At 54.5% G+C, this 15,043-nt stretch overlaps 1 protein-coding gene across 2 annotated transcripts in view; it reads left to right on the forward strand.

Moving 5' to 3' along the window:
* Positions 1 to 14,053, forward strand: part of RAP1GAP2 (RAP1 GTPase activating protein 2) — a 47,237-nt gene extending 33,184 nt beyond the window's left edge. For both annotated transcript variants that reach the window (XM_080629826.1, XM_080629825.1), the window contains 14 exons: positions 816 to 916; positions 1,543 to 1,672; positions 1,774 to 1,929; positions 2,501 to 2,572; positions 2,896 to 2,982; positions 3,093 to 3,227; positions 6,351 to 6,488; positions 6,843 to 6,961; positions 7,279 to 7,392; positions 7,834 to 7,951; positions 8,264 to 8,390; positions 9,590 to 9,666; positions 9,833 to 9,867; positions 10,664 to 14,053. In XM_080629826.1, the coding sequence (XP_080485952.1) occupies positions 816 to 916; positions 1,543 to 1,672; positions 1,774 to 1,929; positions 2,501 to 2,572; positions 2,896 to 2,982; positions 3,093 to 3,227; positions 6,351 to 6,488; positions 6,843 to 6,961; positions 7,279 to 7,392; positions 7,834 to 7,951; positions 8,264 to 8,390; positions 9,590 to 9,666; positions 9,833 to 9,841 (1,383 nt within the window). In that variant the 3' untranslated portion in view covers positions 9,842 to 9,867; positions 10,664 to 14,053. The remainder of the gene's footprint in view (positions 1 to 815; positions 917 to 1,542; positions 1,673 to 1,773; positions 1,930 to 2,500; positions 2,573 to 2,895; positions 2,983 to 3,092; positions 3,228 to 6,350; positions 6,489 to 6,842; positions 6,962 to 7,278; positions 7,393 to 7,833; positions 7,952 to 8,263; positions 8,391 to 9,589; positions 9,667 to 9,832; positions 9,868 to 10,663) is intronic.
* The last annotated feature ends 990 nt before the right edge of the window (positions 14,054 to 15,043 follow it).

Consider the following 15,043-nt stretch of genomic DNA (forward strand, 5'->3'; position numbering starts at 1 on the left):
TTGTAGCAAGGATGGTATTTTAATCAGATGTATGTTTAGACGGTGAAACAGTTACATTTGTCTTGGAGGACTGTGGGCTCTGAAGACACGCTTTTGCTGGAAAGGCTGTCATTAGATGGGAATGCTGGATGTGGAGTGCAGAGGCAGCTGTGTGTCATAACTCACCGAGGATTATTCTGACAGGCACTCTAATTATCTCTACATATTGCATTTTACTCTGGATAGGGTGACTCATGCAAGGCCACAATTGGGGTCTCGTTGTTTTGCAATGTGGCACACGAGGGATCGTGAAGACTTGGATTTTCCAGTGGAGAATTCATCTGCATTTTGGTGTTTCCTGAACATTATTCTGAGGTGCTCGCTGCTGGTCAGAAGCTGCTCGCAGCAGCTTCACCTTTGGGTGTCTTGATGACTGGGTGGGTTGTGACCAGCCCATGGCAAGCACAATGGTGCCTGTTGAGGAGCAGCTTGTGGTTGTGTGTGGCACCCTGGGACAAGGTGCTGGTGGCACCCCCGGAGACCGTGTGGATGGGCAGGAGGTTTCAGGGGATGGACAGGCAGGGAGAGGTGGCCCAAGCAGAAACCACCAAGCAGACCTGTGGCGGGATGGTTCCTTTCTCTGTTACTGCAGCACTTTACTGATAGGAAGATTGGATTGTAAGGGTGAAATGTGGAAGGTGCAATTGTAAGGGGCCCCCCATGTTCATGGTGTCCGTGGTTGTGTCTGTACCACCTGTAGTGTGGCAGAGGAGTAACTGGCTGCTGGAAACAGGCATAGCTGGGGCTCTCAAAAGATGCTGTCTGTGTTTTTGTAGACCCAAGAGGAGGAGTTGTTTGGCAATAATGAAGAGAGCGCTGCCTTCAAGAAATTCTTAAGTTTTCTGGGAGACACCATAACACTCCAGGACTTCAAAGGGTAAGTTAAATAAAAAGACTGATTTTACACAAACAGTTAGCAAGAGACCATGTCATATGTAAAAATATCCACAGTGCAAGAACAGAAGTCACCTCCCCGCTGAGCGGGATGTACAAAGCAGAAGCAAATATAGCTCTGGCTTGTTTGACAAAGCTGGGGGAGTTAAAAGAAATAGAAGCTGCCAAGAGAGAGCAAATTCCTTCTGCAGAGAAAATCCGGCTGCATTCACCGCAGACAAGGGCACTCTGTATGGGAGTGCGCCCTGTCCAGTGCTGTGGGCTTGGTTGTGGTGTGATGCCAGCCCAGTTGCTGCAGTGGCCACGGCACGGGCAGAGCCCCGGCTGGTGGTGATGGCCGAGGGCAGCCCATCACCACAGTGCTTGACACCGCTGCTGATCAGCCTCAGCCGCTGGCTCGGTGCTGCCGCGCTGCGCAGGCTGTGGGGTGGTGGTGATGTGCCATTACTGTACATGATGCACAGTTTGTTCTCTGCTGTTTGCTTGCTACCAGACAAAGACAAATGAGGCAGTTGGTTCTATTCCCTGTCCTTCAGCAGCTGCTGCACTCTCTCTGAAGCATTCAATTAATATCTCTTGGTTTCTCCCTGCCTTTCCCTCCATCTCCAGTTTTCGAGGAGGTCTGGATGTCAGCCACGGGCAGACGGGAGCAGAGTCCGTGTACACTGTGTTCAGGGACAGGGAGATAATGTTTCACGTCTCTACAAAGCTGCCTTTTACCGAGGGAGACACACAGCAAGTAAGGGATGAGCTTCCTTGCGCCAGCACCCGGCACTGGTGTCTGCTGCCGCCGGAGCAGCGCTGCCGGGCTTTACCCACCAAATGTTCTCTTTCTCGTAGCTCCAGAGGAAGAGGCACATTGGCAACGACATCGTGGCAATTATCTTCCAAGAAGAGAACACGCCGTTTGTCCCAGACATGATCGCCTCCAACTTCTTGCACGCCTACATTGTGGTGCAGGTGGAGAACCCCGAGGCGGAAAACACGGCATACAAGGTGGGGGAAGCTCACAGGAGCCTGGTTCTGCTCCAGCAGCTCAGGCCGAGGTCAGGAGGTGGCTGCCCAGCCGTGCTGTACCAAATCATACCCACACAGCTTATGGATGTGAATATTAAACACGCATATATACACACATGTATATTTATGTGCACACTATTACATAACGTGTGAGTGCACATACATATATGAACTATGTGCTTGTGTAGTAGCATGCTCATTTGCTAAAGATTTTTGATGCTACTCAGTATTTGAATAAGCCTCAGAACAGCTCAGACCTGTCTAACGCATCGCTCAAGGGCAGGTGGCATAAACCCTGTCACTGTTCTGGTTTCTGAGAGAGACACAAATGAAAACAGAATGAATAGGAAGGAACCATGAAAAGCTGGGTATGGTTGACCCCCTCACGAGCGCAGGAGGGATGGCTGGGAAGGAGCTCTGGTATGTTCCTTCGCTCTCAGGTCCTGGGCTGGGCTGAGCATCTCCCATCCTACACTGGCTGACCCCAGGAGAGGGACATTCCTGTGCTGCGGCTGCATCCACTGGAATAACGCTTCTCTTGGCTCCGCAGGTGTCGGTCACGGCTCGGGAAGATGTCCCTTCCTTCGGCCCGCCCCTGCCGAGCCCACCGGTATTCCAGAAGGTAAGAGCTGGGGCAGGAAGCATGTTCCAAGCTGTAAAAGGAGTACGTGTGTATTTTCGAGATGTTTCCAAGAGCGCCTGCATGGCTTCGGGGATGTGTATACATTTGTTTTGATTTCTGGTTTACGGTAGGGTTGGGGGTTGTGCCGTGGCATAACCATGTGTGGGTGCTGGCCAGTGCAGGAGGGCGCCCCGAGCCAATGCCTCCATGTCTGGAGGGGCCGCAGGGTGCTGTGAGCTCTGTCTGGGGCCAGTACAGCTCCGTAGCAGAGAGGGAGGCTCTCATGGCAGGGGTGTTTTCCACTGTGGTTCTGTGTCCTGCAGAGCCCTGAGTTCCGCGAGTTCCTGCTGACCAAGCTCATCAATGCTGAGAACGCCTGCTGCAAGTCCGACAAGTTCGCGAAGCTGGAGGTAACGCTGCCCGCGTGTCCCTGCCGGCAGGGCCGCTCCTGCCACTCCTGCCTGGCATCCCTGCCCCCTGTCCCATGGGCTGGTGCCATGAGCCCGATCTCGCTCCCCAGGACCGGACGCGGGCTGCCTTGTTGGACAACCTCCACGATGAGCTCCATGGGCACACACAGACCATGCTGGGGCTGGGGCCTGAGGAGGACAAGCTGGAGAACGGGGGTCACGGAGGCTTTCTGGAGTCATTCAAGGTAAACCCCGTCTCTTGCAGCATTAAACACACCCAGGGCTGGCAAGGCACATTCTAATGGAGGATGCAGGGACAAGGAGGACCCTCCAGAGGGGTCTTGGTCCATCGCTGCAGCACAGGTCCCGCTCATGTCCCCTGGCTGCTGGCTGGCCCTGGGGCTTGCTGTGGCACATCGCCTGCAGGACAGGATGGGGGAAAGGATGCCCAGGGATAGTAGTGGGTGAGAGGTGGTTGGTGTCATGCTTATGACAGGAAAGACAACGGGAGGTGCTGGATTGGGAGAAGGGAAACGGTGCTGGGTGTGCTGGGATGGATTGGGTGAGTGTAAGGGGAGAGAAGGGGGAGTGGGTTGGAGAAGATAAAATAATGTAGAGGAAACTCTGAGCTGCTGTTGGAGTGACCCACTGAGCAGTGGGGACTTGAGTCTTGGGGTGTGAGCACTGCCAGAGGTCTCTGGTGAGGCTGCAGCAGTGATGGGGAGCTGGTCAGGGCTGGTGTGTGTAGATCCAGGCTGCGCCCATGGGTGGGTGTTCACCAGAGCCTCTGAGCTCGGGCACCACATCCCTGCCCGGGTGCGCAGGGACAGGCATGTTTCCTCTGCAGTACAGAGCAATGGGCACTGGTGGGTGGCAGATGGGTCACCTCATCCTGTGCTGGGTGCAGGGGAGGGGTGAGCACTTCCTGGCCACACTGCAGGGATGCTGGATGCTCAGATGTGCCCCTTAGCTTTGAGACATGGGGAAATGGAGATGCTGGCAGTTGTACATCACAGCAATAACTTCAGGGGCTGAGACGATGTTACATAATCATTCTCTGCATGTTCTTCCTGTACAAAAGTGGACGTTGCTCTCCTGGCATTTCAGGGTGTGCTGGGGCAGGCGGGGAGCTCCATGGCCTGGGCTGGGCTGCTGGGGTGCTTGCTTGCTTATGTCCTCCACCGCGTGCTTCAGAGTGAGCAGGGAGAGGAGAGGTGGTGAACCAGGGCTGGGATGGGCAAGACCTGACCCTTGTAGCACCGGTGACCCAGCCTGCAGCCCCTTCCTGGGCTGTGCAATGGGACCGGCTGCTCAGGGCAGGAGAGCGGGGTGCTGAGTGCCCTGCAGAGCTCCGCAGCGCCAGGCAGAGACCGCCTGCTGCAGGGCACAGCACCCACTGGAGCGCCTGGCAGCCAAGTGAGCGACTGGTTCCTTCTGACTGCCAACACTGAGTTGTATCAATTGCTGACCCCAATAAACCGGTCTGATGGACTCTTGCTTGGTGCTTGTTACTGGACGGGCAGGAGGGACAGCGTGGGGCTGTTCTGGTGACCACATCCCCAGCACAGGCTGGGTCTCAATGGGAATTTGGGGCTGCAGCTCCTTCTCACCCCAGTGCAGGGCCAGTAACCCCTGGAGCCAGCACAGCAGGGACAGTGCTGGGCACCTCCAGACATCCCTGATGGCTTGTTTCCTCCTGAACCCCTTCACGTTGATCTGGGGTTCAGGGGCTGGAGGAGGTAGCCGTGGCATGGTGCAGAGTGCAGCCACAATTCAAAGGGAGTAGCTGCGATGAGGAACTTTGCTGTAACTGGCACATTGGCATCATGGTCCGGTTTGGGCTCTCGTTACTATGGCGACTGCAGGAATTAAAATACGGGTATAGATTTTTTATAACTTGTGCATTTCACTGCTGCTTTTCCTGGTGCGTGCCAGACGCTGAGAAGAACTTGTGGTCGTATTTGTAAGTGCTTGGGACAACAACTGAGAGAAGCCTTTAAAAATAGCTCAGGTCCTGTTTAAGCACCCAGTTTGGATCTGCAGAAGGCCTCTGCCTCCAGTATGTGCAGCTCTACTTGGAACAGTGTTGAGTCAAAACAGGTTACAGCAGCCCTCTTCCAGCTCGTGCTGCTGATGCTCACAGAGCCCGGCTGCTGGTCCTGTCCCAGGGCACATAGGGAGCTCCATGGGGACTGCGAGTCCATCATGCGCAGACCCAGCCTGGCACATCTCCAGCCTCTGCTACAGAGGAGGGTTGGACTTGGTGCCCCTTCTCTGTGCCTGGGCAGGGCATGTCCAACTGTGGGCATCCCTCAGCCATGGAGCTCCAGCAATCCAGTGCAGCCAGAGGGAACAAGGGCACAAGGCCTCGTGCTTGGCGTCTCCTTCCTGCGCAACTGAGCCTGTGCCAAAATGGACACAGATATCCCAGGGCAGCTGAGCAGAGGCTGTGGTTTGCTCAGGCTGTGTGGGAAGTGCAGCCCTTGGCCGCGGCTGGGAGGAAGACATGGATCTTTGCCCATAGGATTGAATTGCAGGAGGAATTCTGTGGAGCAGCAGTAGTGGTGGATGCTCTGCTACATTCAGCAGTGGGGCTGCAGCAGAAGCTGTGCCCAGACTTGGTGACGTGGCTCAGATAAGGGCAGGCTGGAGGAAAGTGCTCAGATCCCAGGGGATCGTGGCTGATGTGAAGGGTGAGGGAAGGGGCTGCTTGACTGGGAGAAATGAAGATGGAAGGAGCAGGGAGAGTCTGTGGCTGCTGTGGGGGTGATGCTGTCTCCAGGTCTCATACAGAGACGGATGGGCCAAACCAGCAGCAGCAGAGCTTCAGGCTGAATGTGGTTTTCAAGCATGAGCATGCTGAGAGCAGAAGTGCTGCTGTGCAGCTGGGCAGCCTCCAGCTCTGGGGATGTTTCGGGCTGGGTTGGAGAGTCCATCAGCATGCAGGAGAGGTGCAGGCAGGAGGCTCTGTGTTGGATCTGTCCTCTCCGGGTCCAGGGAGAATCACAAGGGGGTGCATGCATCCCTGTTCCCGCTGAGGGGTTTGGGAGGTCGAGCAGAAGCTGGGGTTTGCATCTGCTTCTCCAGTCCCAGAGCTGAAGTCCTTGGCTCTCATATGTGGTGTCACAGAGGCAATGGAGGAAAATCTGTTCTCATGGTGGCTGTGGGGCTCCCAGAGCCCTGTGGTGCCTTGTCCTTGGGCTGTGCAGTGCAGTGTGGCTGCTGTTGCCTGCCAGGTTACTGTTGGTGTGTGCTGGTGCTTGGGGACCAGGCAGGTCTTTGATGCTCCTGGGGCAGATGTGGGGCCAGGCAGGGGCTTTGGGGTCAGGGTGGTGGTGACCTGCTGTCCCCTGTCCCCTCTGGCACAGAGAGCCATCCGGGTGCGCAGCCACTCCATGGAGACAATGGTGGGCAGCCAGAAGAAGCACCACGGCAGCGGCATCCCGGGCAGCCTCAGCGGTGGCATCGCACACAACAGCGGCGAGGTGACCAAGACCACCTTCTCGGTGAGTGCGGCTGCTGTCCCCTTGTCCCGCTGTCCCTCTGTTCGTCCCTCCTGGCCTGGCGGGGCACTGCACGTGCTGACAGGGTCTGGCTGTCCCTGCATGGGCAGCGAGTGTGAGGGCGAGGAGGTCACTGATCACAGCGTGATTTTATCAGTGCTTTGGTCAAGTTGGGCTTGTTTTGTGGGAGAATTGAAGAGGAGCTTCCTGGGGCTTTCAGCCCAACACACAGAGGTCCTGGTGTTACATGTTTCTAGATGAGAACTGCAGGCACCGTAATTCCCCATAGGATGTTCGGTCGTCTCGGCCTGTAGGAAGGAGCCTTGCTCTCCAACCTGGCCTGCTCTGTGCTTTCAGCCCCCAGTTCCAGCAGCTGCAGCCAAGAACCAGTCCAGGAGCCCCATCAAGCGCCGCTCGGGGCTGTTCCCTCGCCTGCACACGGGGTCCGAGAGCCAGGTGGAGACCAGGACGAGGTGGTGAGTGTGACATCGCCTGCCACTGAGGATAGAAACCCCTATTGCACCTTAAACATCAGAGAAGCTGTTGGTGGGTGCTGGGAGCCTCGCCTGGTGCTCAGCCTCCCCCTCCCACACAAGGCAACAACGAGAGCTGCTTTTGCCGTGTTTGGGGAATTGTGTCTTGGATCCCTTCCCTCTGATTTAAATCGCAGTGGTGGTACCCAGCAAGCATCTGTCACTCCTTCAGTTTAGCGTTTGGTGTTAGGAAGTATAATTTGACCATGCTTTTTAAGTCTCTTGTGTAACTCATGCAACCTGTCTCTCTGTGCCCCCAGTGACAGTGTTTCTGGTGCCCAGAAGACACCAGATTTGGGACATTCTTCCCAAGAGATGAAGTCTGAGACCTCGTCCAACCCCAGCTCCCCTGAAATATGCCCCAACAAGGACAGGTGAGGCGGGGGGAGCTGCAGCCCGACAGGCCACTGGGGGCTCTGTCAAACAAAAATGTCTCTAGTTTTCACTGTAAATAAGTTTGAAATTCAGGGAGGGGAAAAACCAGATTCTGGTGATTCATGAGCACAGCTCCTGTATGGGCTGGAAATAGCTGAAAAGAGCAAAGAGCAGCATTTGACAGGGGCTGCTAAATCCTCACGGCAGGGGTTGAGCAGGGAGCTCAGCCTGACCCTGGGGTTTCAGCTGGCAGCTCCCACCAACTGCTGTGCTCCGTGCTTTTGGAAGTGGTTGTTTACAGAAGCACCCCACTCATTCATCCCTATGGAGCTGCTCTGCTCCAGGGTGCGCAGGAGGCTCTGTCCCCGCTCTCGTAGCCGGAGGACACAGTTTCCCGAGTGACAAGCGCGTGCCCTTCGCTTTGTTTTGCCTCTTCCCAGGCCATTTATTAAGCTGAAAGAGAACGGGAGGACGAACATCTCCCGCTCCTCCTCGAGCACCAGCAGCTTCAGCAGCACGGCGGGGGAGAGCGAGACCCTGGAGGAGTACGACAGCGTGGTAGGCACCGAGCCCACTGCAGCGTGTTCAGAATTGGGACCCGCAGCTCCACATGGCCCTGACCTTCCTGCCTGCAGACCCCTGGGCGGTCTCTGTGTGCAGGCAGTGCCCCCGGGTGCCTCTACCTCACTTGCATCAAGCGGTTTAACCCTGTTCCCATGTTCAGGGAGGAGGAGAGTTGGGTGGGAAACCCCATGAGCCCTGGCATGCCCTGGATGGTGCTCAGCACACGGGGCCAGGAGGTTGCTCTCCATGGGTGGGCAGGTGACGGGGCTCAGTGGCAGGGTTGCAGCCATGGTCTCTCCGGTGCAGGGGAGCCAGCCCTCCACAGCATCACCGTTCAAGCAGGATGTGTTTGTGTACGGCGCCTCGCCCGGCAGCGAGAGCCCCAGTGCAGCGGCTGCGGCCACCCCCGTCATCATGAGCAGGAGCCCCACAGGTGGGTCATGGGCAGCACCGGCACTGCCTTCACTCCTGGAGCCCCTGGAAGCTCCTGGGTCTTCCAGAGATGGGGTTTGCAGCGCCAGGATGGGGTCTGTGGCTCTGGGATGGAGAATCCCTTCCCAGGCTTGCCTGAGCTGCAGGCTGCTGTTGAAGGTGATGGGGTGAAGCAGTGGGCACACTCACCCTGGCAGGATGGACACCCCATATGGGATGCAGCACAAGCCCTGGCTCATCCCTAAACCCTGATTCTGATGGGCTGTTCTGGAGAGGTGGCCCCATGTGCTTTATTCTGCATTTCCATGGGAATTTGTTTCCCTTTTAAATGAGAGCACTGAGGTGGCTTTTGCTGTGGCTTTGTTTCCTCCCTTCTCCCCGACGGGCATGTGCAGTAGTCGTGGAAACTCAGTGTCTCCAAGGACCCAGCCGTGACTCACTCCTTATTTAATAAACAAGCAGCTTTCCCTGGTCCTGGCTCCATCACCCCACTGCCAACCAACCACTGGCTCCATCCATCCCAGCCGGACCATGTGCAACAGGGTAGAGCTGGCACGAATGGCCTTTTGCAGGTGCATCCTGTGTTAATGGGCTGGGGATGCCAGCAGTGCTCGCCCCTTCCCTCAGATCCCCATGGGCAGAGCACTGCTGAGCCACCACCACTCAAATGGAATGATGCTTGGAACATCAGAGCTGTTTGTGAAACAGCCGGGGAGGCACAATCCCACCCTGAGCAGCTCTGTAATTGGAACAACATGGGGAAAGCCGGGCTGCAGAGTGCGGTCTGTCTGGCTTTTTGTGTCTCAGCACCCCACAGGTCCTCCTCCTTATTCATTAATGATTTTCTGAACTATCAAACCAGCCCCTTCTAATGTTTAAAGTGTTTATTTTGTATTTTTCCTGCCAAGAACATGAAAATCCACCCATACATTATATGGATCAGTCATTTCTCATAGCCTTTTCAGTGGCATTTCCAGTAGAAAGACTGTGAAATGTAATTAAGCCTCAATTTGTTCCATCAAAAACATTTAATGTACAGATTTTGCCAAACATTCAGCCAAAACAGACTCAATATTGGTAGCAGTGGCGGCGGTTTATTGAAGCTCCTGGCTGGTGGGTGCCAGTCAGCACTGTGCTTCCGCGGATATTCCTGCTCACATTGATGGCTTTTCCTCTTTGCTCTCCCCCTCCCGCCAACAGATATAAAGAACAAGAACTCTCCCCGCTCAAACCTCAAGTTTCGCTTTGACAAGCTCAGCCACAGCAGCTCCAGCTCGGTAGGTGCTGGTGGCTCTGGCAGGATGGGGTGCAGCGTGGCCGCATCCTGCCCGTCCCCTTTTGTGGGGCAGAGCCTGGGCAGGGCCAGGGTGAGGGTGGGGAAGGGGTTTCACGAGTTCTCACCCCTTCCTTTGCAACTCATCTCCTGCTCTGTTCTTTCATCAGAGCCACTAGCAGGAGGAGTCCTGACCCTGCACAAGGTGAGTGTCCGGAATGCGCTGCTGTGCAGAGCGGCCCATCTGTGGGCAGGGGTGTGTGTAGCTAACACTGGCTAATTGCACTGCCTATGGTTAAATATGTGACCAAGAACGATCTTAGAGCATCCTAAATGCTCTTGGAAGATGAGGGCAGCACTGAGTAAGAATAACTAGAGGCTGGTGACAGATAGGTCTCTGTGACCACCAGTGCCACGGTGTAGGAGGACGGGGTTTGCTGCGCTCCGCTCTGTGCAGGAGGACGGGGTTTGCTGCGCTCCGCTCTGTGCAGGAGGACGGGGTTTGCTGCGCTCCGCTCTGTGCAGGAGGACGGGGTTTGCTGCGCTCCGCTCTGTGCAGGAGGACGGGGTTTGCTGCGCTCCGCTCTGTGCAGGGGGACGGGGTTTGCTGTGCTCCGCTCTGTGCAGGAGGACGGGGTTTGCTGCGCTCCGCTCTGTGCAGGAGGACGGGGTTTGCTGCGCTCCGCTCTGCAGGGGGACGGGGTTTGCTGTGCTCCGCTCTGTGCAGGAGGACGGGGTTTGCTGCGCTCCGCTCTGTGCAGGAGGATGGGGTTTGCTGTGCTCCGCTCTGTGCAGGAGGATGGGGTTTGCTGCGCTCCGCTCTGTGCGGGAGGATGGGGTTTGCTGTGCTCCGCTCTGTGCAGGAGGATGGGGTTTGCTGCGCTCCGCTCTGTGCAGGAGGATGGGGTTTGCTGCGCTCCGCTCTGTGCAGGAGGACGGGGTTTGCTGCGCTCTGGCTCTGTGCTCCAGCACTTTTACCCTCTTTTTTGTTCTCTTTGCAGAGAATTTCTGTTTCACCAAGGGAAAACTCCACCATCCTGTGGGAAGCGCGGGCGCTGCACCTCTGCGCCGGGATCTGCCACGGCAGGACCCAGCCACCTTCCCACCAGGTGAACCCCCACCATGGATGCAGCAGCTCCCCAGGCCCCCGGGCTCCCCCTAAGCTCACGACCCACATCACAACTGCTGGGCAGATGCAGCCGCTCGCTCCGTACGTGCTCAGTGTCTGGCACAAGGGGAGCGCATGTGAACCGGTCCTGCGCTGAGCTGGTGACTGAGACTAATGTGTTCTTTTTTTGCCAGCTCCAGAGATGGTTTATAAGTCCTCCCTGCTTTCTCCCTGCCTGAAACTGAGCACGGGCACAGGAAAAGGTTAACCAAAGCTAAAGCTGTAGTGTATCTAAATACCAGCACTGGTACTCGGAGTGAATCCACCTGGTGGGCTCTGCTTTACCCTATAGGTTGGGTCGCATAAAATTCCAGTGATTTGGATGGCATCGATGGCTCCCCCCCGCCCCTTGCAGAATCTGTCCTGCTGCTTCTGAACGTGCTTTTCTTTATTTTAAAAGATGAGGTTATGGATTCTGCAAGGTGATTTCCCTGGAATGCCCTTTTCCAAAAAATACCTCTCAACATGCCAAGAAATCCTTTTGCTCTTTATGGAACTTTGTCCAAAGTTTACTGAGGTCTGTCCATGAATTTCCCATTGCTCATAGACTTCCCTTACCAGGTTTCTGAAAGAAACACTGCAGAGATGCTCCCTCCCCCATACCACTGTCCATGACCTTAGCAAACCCCTCCATGAAATAAGGTTCTCAATCTCAAGTGAAAGCAATTCTTTGAGTTCATGATTCCTCATGAACACAGAACTTCGGGTGCCAAAGTTACCTGTACACGGCTGGAGCTCCCAGAGGCACATGAGTGCCCCACAGTCAGATTTAGGAGGTGCCTGCAGAGCTATAACCCTAGAAGCAGCCCCAAAGCAGCCACCATGGCTGCTCCCTGGAGGATGCAGCTCTCTGGGGGAAGTGCTTGTAGAAGCAAACCATCAACTCCCTCCTCCCCATCACCTCCCTTCTCCCCATCACATCTCCTGGGCCAGAGCAAAGCCAAACAGAGCAGGCTCTGCTCCCTGAGGCTCTGCATGGGGACTATCTGATAACTTTAATGGTTGGTTCCTATCGGTGCTCCCACTTGTGCACATCATTTATCCGTTTGGAAAGGAAAGGCTGCAGAGGAACCAGATTAAAGGAGGAAACAACTTAGTGGGAAGGCAGAGAACAGTTTCACAGGCACTAAGTGGGCTGTGTAGGACTCGTAAACACCAATAACCACCAGTGGGGACACTCTCCTTGCTTTCACTGAGTTGCATTTAAATAGCGTTCAAATCTCGAGGTTTTCTTTAGAAGAGAAGCACCGTGTGCTTAGCCTGGTCCCTAGCTCGCTCTAGATGTCTCAGGTTCCACATACTTTGCTGTTTAGCACTTCTGTCTGACGATGCCTTGGTAGCACTTTCAAACCTGTCCCCAGTTCTTCCCCTTAGAAGCTTTTGGTCTGGTTTTCTCACGCTGCACAGTGAAACACTGACTGGTGCCATGACTTGCTTTGAGGGTTTGTCTTGGATTTGTTTTTTGCCCTGAGAAGTTGCTTGATTCTGTAGACGTCGTCATTCGCCTGGGTGTTGATCTCCATGAGATCTTTCAGCCGAAGATGCAGTGGCTACTGTCAGCTGCGGTTTCATTTTTGGTTTTGCTTGGTTTTGTTTACTTGAAACTGTGACTTTCCTTGTTGATCTGTGGAACTATTCTAATGGGATTGCAGGCAGGCAGCACAGTGTGAAACTTCAGGGAGAGAGATGCAGTGCATGGGGCTTCTCCTTGCCTTGGCAGTGGGGCCAGGAGCTGAGGTCTGGCACTGGCTTTGCCAGCGGCTCCTGTGTGATCTGGGATGTTTTCAACAGCATCCTCGCAATGGCTGCACAAACCCGCTGCAGCATCCTTACAGCCCCTGGGCCATACAGCTCGTGTCTTGGCTGGGCTGTAGTGTGGTTTCCACCTGTGCTCCCTGCAGCCACGTGTGCGTGGTGTGCACCTTTCAGCCCATGGTGGTGCTGGGACTGACCAGTGGTTGTGTTAAACCTCGCAGGCATTTGCACTTCCCGCAGTGGGTGAAGGTGTTCCTGTATATATACTGCAAAATGTTTTGTGCTTATAAGTGACACACACACATATATCATATATAAAAGGGATTTTATATATATATCTAATATATATATAAAAAAAGAAAGGATCCTTAACTGACACTAACAGTATTGGCCAGTGCATTTTCCTTTCTGATCCCCACTGTTATACACATAACTTCTATAGGACTCGAAAGTGACTTTGCACAGGGAGCAGAAGGGGCTTAGGAACACAATTGGGGGTAACCAGGGGAGCCCCCAGCTGTGTTGGGGGTCTCTCCTGTTGTGGGGGGCTGCTCCCGTCCTTGCTGGGGTTTCAGTCCCCCCCTGTTCCTGCAGCAGCCTGGCTGTACTTGGCCTGGGCCAGTCCATGAGCCCAGTGAGAGGCGGAGGCAGGTTGGGTCCAGGTCCATCTCCACAGTACTGGTGCTGCAGGCAGGTGGAACCCAGCTCCCCATGACCAGCATCTCCTGTGTGAGCCCAGGCACTGGCTGGAGCTGCTGCTTCATTCAGCAAAGCTCTTGGCATGTATTTGCACCCTCTTGATACCCCACAGAGCCAAGCACAGGGTTACACCGAAGCACAACATGAAAGTGCTTTTTTTCTGAGCGAAAAGGGGGGATCTGAAGCACAAACTCAGTTTCTTTCCAGAGCTTTGAGGGTCTTTAGGAGTGGCAGGGGAAGGGGCCGCTGGCACGAATGGGCTTGTTGACCGGGGCTGAGGTGTCTGCCTGTCTCTGGCTTGGCTGCAGGAGGTGCTGAGCACTGATAACTGCTCTAAGCCAGCAGCAGGTCAGCACTCAGCACCCGCAGGTCACACCTCGTGCTCATGTTGCTTTGCTGCTCACTGGAGCTGGCCGGGTCCGTTGTTCCCTGTCCCAGAGCATGCTTGCATTATGTTTTAACGAATGTAGCACTGCGTGTATCCTGCAAAGGGAAATGCTGGATTTATATCGTTAGAATGTGAAGAGAGTTTACAGAGTGAAAATATATCTCGAAGAAATGTATCTGACAGAGTTTATTTTTTATGTAGAGAGGCGGTGCTTTGTAGTTCCTGGTGGCCTATGTCTGTTGTAAATAATGTACATTTAATTTATTGCTATGGTAGCAGATTGTATTTGTTATGTATAAAACTAAAGGTTCACAAATGTATATTTTGTTGCTTAAATGTGTCTTTGCAAAATTCACAATAAATAAGATATTTTGTGTGCTACGCTGTGTATGTCCATAAAGCGACAGCATTAATGAACTCCTTGGGACTGTCCCCATGGCATGGGCTGGGGCCAACCTGGGTGAGCTCACATGAAGTCCCAGCTGCAGCAGAAGAGTGTCCTCATGGAGCGCGCTGTGAACTGGGACATCTCCCAGTGCTGCCACTGAATCAACAGGGCAGGACCCAGCTTCTTTACAAGCCCTGGCACAGGCTGCCCATAGAGGTGGAGGAAGCATCATCCCAGCAGACACTCAAGGCCAGGCTGGATGTGATTCTGAGCAACCTGGTCTAGTTCAAGATATCCCTGCTCACTGCAGGGGGTTGGACTGGATAAGCTTTGATGGTCCCTTCCAACCCAAACTGTCTATTGTCCTATGATGGTTTCCCAATACAACCCTGGCTCTCAGGCCACAAGACCTCCCATTCAGTGCACAGCCACGGGACATGACCTGGTTGGATGCTGGGCTGTTACCCCTGTTACTCGGGTTAGGTCACAGTCTAAAGCTGCACAAGTAGCATTCTTGTAACTCGCTTTTCCCCTGTTCGTGAGCCACTGCTGTGCTATGCTTTGTTCTCAACTCATTTTATGTGACACTAACAGAGGTGATAACTTCTCCATAACTCTCATTGCAATAGAAGGTGGCACAGTGTTGCTTTGGACACCATTGCAAAGCTACAGCTGGGAGGAACATGCACAGCTGTGCACCAGGGAGTGCTAATCAGCACCCACCACTGAGAGGCACATGGGGAGCACCTGAGTGATTAACAATTAACACTTCACCTGTGGGATGCTATAAAAGGGGCTGGGTGCAAGAGTGCCATTGGCCAGGCTGCCTGCAGGAGGGAGCTTGGGAGGATGTTTCCTTTCCTCTCTTGGCTCCCAGGATCTGTTCTGCCATGGTTTCTCTCCTTGGACACTGAGGCTCTGTATTCCCAGTGAAGAGCTCCTGCAGTGGTAAGAAATCCATTTAAATCCATTGTTTCCCTGTG

This window comes from Psittacula echo (genome assembly GCF_963264785.1).
Source record: "Psittacula echo genome assembly, chromosome: 15".
Lineage (NCBI taxonomy): Eukaryota > Metazoa > Chordata > Aves > Psittaciformes > Psittacidae > Psittacula > Psittacula echo.